The following is a 10,512-nucleotide window of genomic DNA, read 5'->3' on the forward strand; positions in this document are numbered from 1 at the left end:
GTATATCTATACTTTAGATATCATTTTTAACTAAGTAAATACCAAAACAAAAACAAAATAACAACTTCATTATAATATGATTATATCACATTAATAAATTGAAAACAAATATAGCTATATCTTAAATAGATAAATTACGACCTTTTTTTTGAACCACAATTAAATTCTACCCCAACTACAAGAGAATATTGTAATTCACACATCTACCAACTCTCCTTGGATTTGTGTTTCTCAAAAAAACAAAAATAAATAAATAAATAAAAAATCTCCTTGGATTTGTGGTATTGCTCCAGTAATTCCCATCTCTAAACAACTCTCAACACTCAAGTACGGTGAAGATAGTAATGGAAATAATATCCTCTCATTGATATGGCAATGGTGAGAGGGCATGAGAAGAGAGAGACCATTTGTATGGCTATGTCATAGGGTATGGTTCTCTCTCTCTTAAATGGACAATCTGAACATTGTTCTTTAAGGATCCGTTTGAAAACAACTTATTTAATTAAAATTGAAAAATTTTTACTGAAAGTACTGTAAATAAAAATAAAAATTAGCTGAAATAATAAGTGAGACCCATGAATAATACCAAAAAGTGCAGTGAAACCCATAAATAGTAGCAAAAATAAGCTAAATAATAAAATAAGCTGACTTTAAACTCTAATCCCAAATGTAACCTAATTCTCTCTAGGGTTTTCATGGATAAGAACAAGATATATGAATTGGGATTGAGTTGGCACAAGGACAAAGCATGTAAACAAATTGTCTTAGGCTCTTTCGCGAGAACGAAACTGGCTGCGAGTTTCTCGCGAGTTGCTCCAATAAAGTTGGAGCCTTTATTTGCCATGTGTCATTTCATGGGAACAACCTTCCATTTTGCAGGAGAGGATTTCCATATCTGTAGCTCAAGTATTTCTACCCAATTATAAAAACCCCCCACAAAATACAATAAATTGAAAGAAATACAAGTAAATTTGACATGAAATTAAGCCAACAAAAAATCAAGACAACAAAACCATCCACCATGTTTTAATGTTTTATGCTAAGCACAAGTCAGTTGTGTGGTGTAAAAAGTACAAGCAGACGCCAGTAGGGTGTCCAAAACCCAAATGAATCCAAAAAATAATAAATAAAAATTGCGTTGCTCTCCGAATAAGAACAGTGGTATTATTCCTCAGATATAAACATTGAATTTTTAACATAACAAATAAAATGCTTAAGGCAAAGAAAAGCCAAAGTGAACTAAATTTTTTTTTTCTTAATCAAATTTCTAATGAACTCAAAATCTATTTGTGGAATTGAGCCCCAAACGAATAACTAAAAGGAAAAACACACTTTTCTCATACTATTTCCCTCAGCAGCTTCTTACATGGCAGATCAATATAAATCCTATTCCTACCTCTTCTATCAACCTTCAAACTCAGAAAATCCTAAAGTTAAAAGTAAGCAGTGTATTACTAATTTTCCTCAGGAATGGGCCATTTGCAGTTTATTCCATATAACTTCAGCAAACGGCAATTGCAGACACATCCCATGATCTTTCTCCTCTTCAACACCCCCATTTAGCTAAAATCACTTCTCAATATCCATCGAAACAAAAAAGAAAATAAAAGTAAACCACCATTCAGACTTCCTATTTTTGCCACAGATTATGACTAAGCAGCAGACGAGCTCAATTCAGATGAAGCACCAACACAGCTGCCATCCTGTGAGGTGAGTGCCAGTGAACTCTTTGGCTGCATTCCATGCAAAAGTTTTGATAATGGCCGCAATTTCATGTACTGCATAAGAAGTCAAGCACAAAGATTTATAAAGTGGTATTCAGATGATAAGCTTTACCATTAAATAAAAAAAATCAATATTATTTATAGAAGACCAAAATATACCATTGGTCCCTGAAGTATATATACTTTAAGCACTTTTTTTTTTTTTTTTGATAGGTAATAAGAGTATTATTAAACAAACTATAAAACAGAAGACAGCCAATACAAGGTGTTCATGATGGTGAACACAAGGAAAAGCAACAAACAAACAAACAGCAACAAAAAACAATAAAAAACTTAAAGAGCAATACTAAGAGAAGAAATAAACTCCAAGATATTAGAACAATCCAAGAAGCCCCAACACCTAGACCAATCAAATAAAGTCTTCTGGCAAAGAGCTTGTAATTGAGGCAAGGATTTCTCGGCATCCTCAAAAAAGCGCCGATTTCTTTTCGACCAAACAATCCACATCAAACAGCCAAGAACCATATTCCATATGTCTGAATTAAATTTTCCCAGCCAATAGCTCCAACAATCCACCAAACTTTCCACAAAGCCTAGCATGACCCATTGGGTCCCAGAGATCTGAAACGTATAAACCCACAATGAGTGAGCTACAAGACAATGGAGGAGGAGATGATCCACAGTTTCCTCATTCCAATGGCACATACAACACCAATTCACCAAAATGCACCCCCTAAGCATGAGATTATCCAATGTAAGGATCTGCCCATGAACCGCTGTCCACACAAAAAATGCCACCCTCTTAGGGATTTTAGCTTTCCAAACCCCCCTCCATGGAAAATTGGATGCGGTTGCCCCCCTAATGTTATTGTAATAGGACCGGATCTCAAACTTGCCATTCCCGTTGAGACACCAATGAGAAGTGTCACTCCCACCACCCCTAGGGATCCGAGATTGAATGAACTCAAGGAAAGAGAAGGCAGCCTCTAATTCCCTTTCATGAAAATCCCTATGAACTCTCAAATTCCAATTTCTATCGATTCCACCCTCCTAGTAGCATAATGCATCAGAAATGCAAGCTTCCTTGTCATTAGAACACATGTACAACTGAGGATAGAGCCTTTTAAGAGAGTTATTACCAACCCACTAATCATGCCAAAAAAGAATACGAGTGCCACCACCCACCACTAGGGCCACATGTTTGGAGAAATTCTCCCAACCATCATGAATACCACGCCACAGACCACATCCATGGGCCCTTCTGCATGGTTTAGTAGTCCACCCCCCTTGACCCTCTCCATATTTAGTTGCAATAACCCTCCTTCAAAGATGAGTACCTTCTCTTCCAAACCTCCATAACCATTTTCCTAACAAGGCTTTATTAAAATGCACTTACTTCTTGATCCCCAAACTTTAAGCACTTTTAGGAACCTAATGATTAAAATAATCAATTTTAGTCCCTATAGTTTTTGAAATGAGCTCTTTTGGTCCTTTTGTCATTTTCCATTAATTTTCTTGTGTACATGGCTAACAGAGGAATGAGATGAAAAAAAAAAAATTAAAAAAAAAACCTACACAATAGCATTTCCCCCAACCCAAACTCAGTTTGAACCTTTTTTTTTAGCTCAGACTAGACAATGCTTTGGCTGAGTAAGCACAAGCATGCTGTAGTGGATCTCTCATATCGAGCCATTTCATCAATTCCAATGGCTGGAAACAAAAGGTGCTCCAATACGGCAATACCATGGGACAAAATAATCAGATATTGTCTTAAATATTAGCCAGCCAAGAGCAGAGTTATCCAGGAGTTCTTATGCATTTATGAGTTGTTAGAGAAGCATCAGTATCAAGATTCAGCGGATGTTTCTATGGATTAGAAGTTACTGATATTTGAGCAGCTTGCAGAGAAATCAAGAAGGGACTTGAATTTCAAGGCTTGCAAGGAATTATGCGCTCGTAGGGGTGACTAGGTCTTAAAAAGACCAGATGTCTTGATGAAATTAGTGAAGAAAATCTTAACATGCTCAAAGAGAGTGTTGAGGTAGAATTTGACTGAAGAATTCTTCTCTGGCTTATTGCAACAAACCTTCATTATAATTCTGATTAACAGCGACGAAGTGACCTCACAGGTTCAGGTTGGGCAAATAGGCACTCACAGGTTTGGGTAGGGGAAATGCCACTGTGTAGTTCTTTTCAATTTATGTATAATCAGATGTCAAGTCATAAAAATAGGCCACCTCATCGCTCCATTAGCCAAGCACACAAAAAAAGAACAGAACATGATAGAATGACCAAAAGTGCTCATTTTTAAAACATTAGGGACTGAAATTGATCATTTTAAACATTATGGACTAAAAGTGTTCAAAGTGTAAACTTCAAGAACCAACTGTGTATTTGGCCTTTATAGAACATAGAAAAATTATAGGAAGAGGTAAAAAAACAAGGAAAGAGAAAATTCTAGAAGAGCGGTTACCTCAATGTAGAAAGCACTTATCTCCTCCTCTGTAAGGCCTTCATCCTCTCCGGCATTTTCCTCCCACCCAAGTGATCGTAAGAACGCAGCTTCTTCCTCATCTGGATAAAGAGTCACATCAGGGCTTGAATGTTGCTCTCTATTGCTTAAACATTTCTGAAACACATCACAGGCACTGCCATTGCGGGTCATCTCATCCCTACTGTCATTCAACGAGTCTGTAACAGGGTCATCTGATGAAATGGCATCTTCTGTATCCTGAAGAGTTATAGACGCGGCAGCAGCAGCGGCAGCGGCAGCTTCTTTGACCAATTTATCAGCATTCTCTGAAACGGATGACAAGGCAGCTTGGCAAGGATCAGAAACAGCAGAAGGGAATTTTGTAGGAGAGTTCTTCCTTGAAAGACTTTTGAAGAAATCATTCCGGCTCTGGACTTGAGTTGATGGTTTCTTCTCCATAGTCGTCTGAAAAGCAGTTGGCCTGCGGTCAGCAGTGGCAGCACTTAAATTGTTGCTAAACTTCCTCAAGGATGCAGACCCAGCACCTGATGGAGCAACGCCAAGTGGACTATTAGCTAGTCTACTTCCATTAGTAGGACTCAAGCTATCCTTAGCTGCTGAAGAGAAACCATTCAACGGACTAAGGACATGGAGATTACCCACAGATAACTTTGTAACATCAGATTTTGCAGGCCCTCCATGTGGACTATTATTACCAAAGTGTGAAGATGAGAATGAATGCTGCTGTTGCCCAATCTTGGGTTTTGATTTCTCAGAAGGACTGGGCACCTAATAAGAATCAGGCATAAATGACCCAACATTAAATTAATGTATCACATAAATACAAGGGATCTATCACAGTTTGAAGCAGTATGTACATTAACTAACTATGAGCAGTTAACTTTTCATATTGTTTAGATACTGATATATATGTGGATAGATAGCAAAGTAACTATTCATGACACATTAACTTTTCATATTGTTTAGTATTTTGGTAATGTGTCATGAATAGTTACTTTGCTATCTATCCACATATAAAACAGTATCAAAATGACCACCCTGTAAGCAAGCCAAGCCTCATCCAAATAGTATATAAATAAAGTGGTCCAAGAAAACAATATAAGGATTTTCTCATTACCATCAGAACATGTTTTCAGCTATGCTATCCTTGCAATGTTTTCACTTCAAATAAGAAACTCCATAGGTGCAATAGATAGCAATCATTGAAATGAGCCAACCCGTGTCAGCTTAACTCTTCCATACTTTTTTCTGACTTCAAAAGGCTACTAAAATGCAAAGAGCATGTTACTTGCTAATATCCTTAAGTAGGTGGTGGAATATACTATACTTGAAAAGGCAGTGTGAAGAATATAATCTCTCAATGAAAATGCCCACCATGATGTCATGTCCCTCACCATGAGGTGGGTGTTCTTGAGGTCCATGGTGAGAATTATACTAAATATTTCAACTTTTCCAAATCTTTAGCCTATTAATGCTATCTTGTAAGGGCTCAAAAGTAATATTACTTTTGACCTGCCTTCATTATACTTACAGTTGACAGGGAAAAAATATATCAGTACATGCAAGCAACCCAAAAACTTCTTCTTTTCTTTTTTTTGATAAGTAATAATGCTCCATTCACCAAAAAAAGGAAAAGTACAAGAAGGCAACCATAAAACTTATAAGAATTGCGAGTAAATAGAAAACATGGAAGCACAAAAGTAAAATTTCGAGTGCGCTACTTTTGATTGTTTGAATATATCAGTAATTGTTTCAAATCATGTTGAGTGTTTGAATATAAATGAAGCAGCTATATGTGGTATCAAAATTATAAAGCAGTACCACAATTTTTGGTTCCACCACCATCAAAGCAACAGTTATATTATGTTTTGTTCCTTCACACAACACAGAAAAGCCTTCTCCCAACTATCACAACTAACCCCCTTTTTATGTGATTCAACAATCCCAAGTAAGTCCCATTTTGCAATTCACTCACATCTTGCAACAAACTTTTTTATTGGTAAGTGATACAAGCACCCAGTGGGTTTTGAAAGCACAACCTCACCCTCTCCCCATTCTTGTGGGTTTTGAACTAAAGCTCATATGCATCTAGCAATAAATTTGTTGACTAGAGCATTAGCAAAAAATTGTTAACATTCAACCCCTTTTTTCTTTACCACAAACACTCAAACCTTTCTAGTCCTTCCAATTTTCCTTCTTAGCATTCATCATCAAATTCCTAAGACATAGCTAGTGATGCTGGCTGTTGCAATGATTCATCTTTGTACACATGATCCAAATTCACCATCCAAAATTCTCCAAAATTTTCTCAAGAAGTGTTCACTTTAACTATCCAATCATGCTTTCAGCTATAGTTCTATCCCTCATTTTCCTACCATACATCAATAACTTGCTAGTCTGAAAGCCTTATCATCAGAACACATGTTTTGTTTGATAGTATAACCCCCCACCCCCCTCCCGTGGCAACACTGCTGGATAGAAACAGAGGCGTCTGGATGCAGCTGTAGAGCATAATGGATGCACACTCCTCCACTCAAAATATTTATCATCCATTGGAGCCTTTTGCTAGTAGTCTCATAACCAACAGCCAGCAGTGGTTGGATTGTCTGCAAGACTAAGGGCCCCAAAACCAATTTCTTGTTGGGCACACTCCTCAGTCACAGATAAATAAAACCAGATATTGTAAACTGATCAACACATGATTTAAAGCACCTCATCAATCACATGTCCTCCATCCTTTTTTCTTCTCCTTCCACGTGGTCTATAATTTCCATCACTTAGAATGATTATGACCAAAATATAGAAAAAACCAAAAACAAGAAAACAACCGACGAACAAAATTTTACAACTCAAAGACATCTGACAATTAGGCTTAAATAGATTCTCATTCTACTCCTGAATGTATCAACATAACCTTCTGTTATTGGATAACATAACAATCCAAAAATTTTTATCAAAGTAATAGTTATATCTGTACACTACTTTTCTCTTTTGATAAGTAATAAAGTTAAATTAAAACAGAATAACTACCTCATGTACACAAAATTTATATGTAAGGTAGCCTAAAGAATTACACATGAATGAGCATTATAATCAAAAGGATAGAGAATGTATGAAATCTACAATCATAAAGACAGAATCTATGAAATCTACAAATAGAGTGAGATCACTAAAACCCAAGTCCTGAGACCAATCAAACAAAGATCTAGTAAATAGCAACTTCTTCAATCCTCAATGCTTACACACAATCAACATTCATAGATTTCAATGCCCTTGATGAGAAACATACAGCATGAGACCTGATCATGCATATCTTCCAGTGTCTGTGCAGAGGCCAATGCAAGCCTAGTGCATAAGATTTTTGCTCATTGATGAGTCATCATACTTCTTTAGTTACAAAATGTCTGTCCATGACCATTATTTTATCTCTACCACCATGGACAGAAGGCTTCCTATTGGATGACTTTCAAAGCATTAATATGTACACAAGGCAGACTACAATATGTACAATGCACAGCTCTAGGTATTTATGAAATACAATTGAGGTAAGCAATAACTCTTACCAGGGGCTTTGTCATGGAAAACGTCATGGGAATTAATTGCCTAGATTGCTTCATAGCCAGCTCATCAAGCCTCTGAGTTTTAACAGATAACTACATTCAAAAGCATAGGACACCATATGAGCAGGAATATATGTTCTAACAAATGCTCAGAAATACAATGGAAAATGCAACTTACTTGGGGACGTGTGCGAGCATGATCAGGACCATTAGCCAATGTTTCAGCCATATTAAGGCAAGTCCTTGTGCTTGGAGACACAGAAGCTGAGCCTGCAGCAAGAGTTTGCAGTGCCAATGCTGCATCTGTGCTATTGCATCCAGATATCTGAGGAACCTCTACTAGAGCAGACTTCCAGCTATCACAACCAATTGTAGATGAAATGCCAATTGGCAAATTCTGAATTGTAGTGTCCAAGCTAGAAGATGAGACTCTTCCTATTTCAGAACCACCTTGTCTCTCTTCAGCTATGAGTGAGGGAAAGTCCTGTTCAAATGCAGTTTTAGTAGAACTGCTAACACTACCCCCACCACCAAGCAGGCCATTAGCATCACTGTGTTTTCTTTTAGCATTATTTGAGTCACCAGCTACTTTCCTAGGCCATGTGTCACTGCATTTCCCTGTAATCATAGACTGTGAATGCAGCAACATATCTTTCTCGACCCTATTGGGCAAGATGGTACCAAGAGTATCAGAACTGTCACGCCGCCTGTGGTCACCCAAAACCAACCTGTTCTTACCACGGTAGTCATTAGTGTCCTCCCAATCCCAATCATGCTGGCTTCTGCCAAAACTACTGTAAGATCGTGAGTGGGCAGAACCGTTAGTAGAACTCTGGTGGAAATAGGAGGAAGTTGCTTGATCAGAAGCAAATTGGCGACCTATATCATAATCACTATTGCTCACAGACAACCCATCTCTCACATGCTTGGGTATGGGATGATCATCTATATCAGAAGATATATGCAAAGGGTAAACATTTCAGCTTATGCTCTTATTGTTTATTTCAAAAATGTAATAAAAGAGAAGACAATTAAAATTCCATATTTTCTGTTTATTTCAGAGAAATAATGATGGATTCAAAATGACATTGATTTAATGATTCCATTCATCTCCAACATTCTTTTAAGACCCAAAGAAAGTATAAATTTTTTTTAAGTATGAGTACTCAAGAAAACATAACAATTTAATAGCATATGCATCAATCAGCTAAACAAATTCCAGCATTATTCTTAGTACAGATTTGGTATTTCATCTTTTTCTACTACTAAAACAACACAAAAATAGGACTCGAGCTTAGGTTCCTTCCATGTTCCTCAAATTTCTCAGCAACCAGGAAATAATGAAATTGAAAGAGAGGAAATGAGGATTGCCTGAGTTCAATGAAGACGATGAAAATTGATGGTTTGAACTGCTCCCAGCAGTGACACTTGCACTGCTTTTCAACCATTCCGGCACTAAAGTAAGCTCACTTCTATCCATTACTTGACTCAATCATGATCAAATAAAAAATTAAACGAATCCCAATTTGTCGTTCGGGTAAAACTTCTTGATTCCCCCCTCCCCCACAAAATCCTTAACAATCTTTCTTTAAAAATAAAATAATAAAATATCAATCCAGTGTCACTTCCAATGAAAACAAGTCAGTGGCAATCTCAATCAAAATTCCCCAAACCCCAACTCTTCAAAACTGTCCTGTACACTAAAAGATTAGGCTTTTCTTTCATTCATTCATATCTCTTCCTCTGTACACTATATATATATATATATATATATATATACTATGACAATGAAATGATAACAAAAAAGAAGTTGGTCAAGAAAAACTTGAATTAACAATCCAAATTAATCACCTATATATAGTATATAATTTTGTGAAGAAGAACAAACTAACTCATTTCTCAGCCAATATTGTTTGTGTTGGTTTGAATTGAAGAAGCATATTCCGGGGAAGTGGGCAAGAACCCAGACCCAAAATCCCAAAACCAAAACCCTGAAAAATTAAGCGAAAGCCCAGAACCCTTTGACTCTAGGGTTTGGAGTTTGATGTTTGAACAGAGCAAAGCAGAGCAGAGCCAAAAGAAAAAGAAATAAAGACTACTCCTCTTATGCTATACAGAGTATGTGTGTGTGTATATATATATATGGGTATGATGAAAATTGAGTTGGTGTTAAATAATTTGGGAATTTGGAAACTGAGATGGAATCGAAGGAACTCTGCTTTGAAGAAGAGATTATAACAAGGCTTGATTGTGAGTTGTGTGTGTGAGTGTTTGTTTGTGTTTGTGTGTAGTTGGCTGCGTGTGGAAAAAGAAACGGATTCAAATGGACCTCTATTTTTTTTTTCCCTTTTTTTAGGGGAGTTTTGGTTGGTTAACACTTGACAGATAGAGAATAGACTTGGAAGTTGGATGGAATGGGAGTCTAATGGATAGGCTAGGCACAGAGGCCCCTCTCTCCCTATTTTGGTTGTTGGGTTACCACTTACCAGTAATAAGCTGTAACGCATTCCATTAAAATTTCCTTACCATATTGACTTTTTATTTAGTACAACCCTCCCCTCATCTTTTTTATTTTTTCTAAGAATTTCAATTTTTTTTTTTTTTTTTTAGAAACTTAAGAATTTCAACTTAGATAGCTAGCTTCTTCAAAATATCAATTAAGTTTTGGTGTAGGCAAGGTTTAAATTCCAAATATTTATTCTATAAGAATATACTTTTTGAATTGGGTTTTCCA

General features: G+C 36.6%; 1 protein-coding gene across 3 annotated transcripts; it reads right to left on the minus strand.

Annotated features, from left to right (window-relative positions):
* Nucleotides 1-1,107: 1,107 nt before the first annotated feature.
* Nucleotides 1,108-10,210, minus strand: LOC126704577 (uncharacterized). Of its 3 annotated transcripts, XM_050403580.1 has the most exons (6): nucleotides 9,150-10,209; nucleotides 7,957-8,723; nucleotides 7,782-7,871; nucleotides 4,857-4,986; nucleotides 4,198-4,742; nucleotides 1,108-1,778 (listed from the first exon to the last, which is right to left on the minus strand). In XM_050403580.1, the coding sequence occupies exons 1-6, from the start codon at nucleotides 9,256-9,258 to the stop codon at nucleotides 1,653-1,655; spliced, it is 1,767 nt and encodes a 588-aa protein (XP_050259537.1). In that variant the 5' UTR covers nucleotides 9,259-10,209; the 3' UTR covers nucleotides 1,108-1,652. The 3 variants fall into 3 exon arrangements, with proteins under 3 accessions (XP_050259537.1, XP_050259536.1, XP_050259534.1); XM_050403579.1 differs by having other exon boundaries at nucleotides 4,198-4,986; nucleotides 9,671-10,210; XM_050403577.1 differs by having other exon boundaries at nucleotides 4,198-4,986.
* Between the last annotated feature and the right edge of the window lie 302 nt (nucleotides 10,211-10,512).

Source organism: Quercus robur, chromosome 11, assembly GCF_932294415.1.
Source record: "Quercus robur chromosome 11, dhQueRobu3.1, whole genome shotgun sequence".
Taxonomy (NCBI): domain Eukaryota; kingdom Viridiplantae; phylum Streptophyta; class Magnoliopsida; order Fagales; family Fagaceae; genus Quercus; species Quercus robur.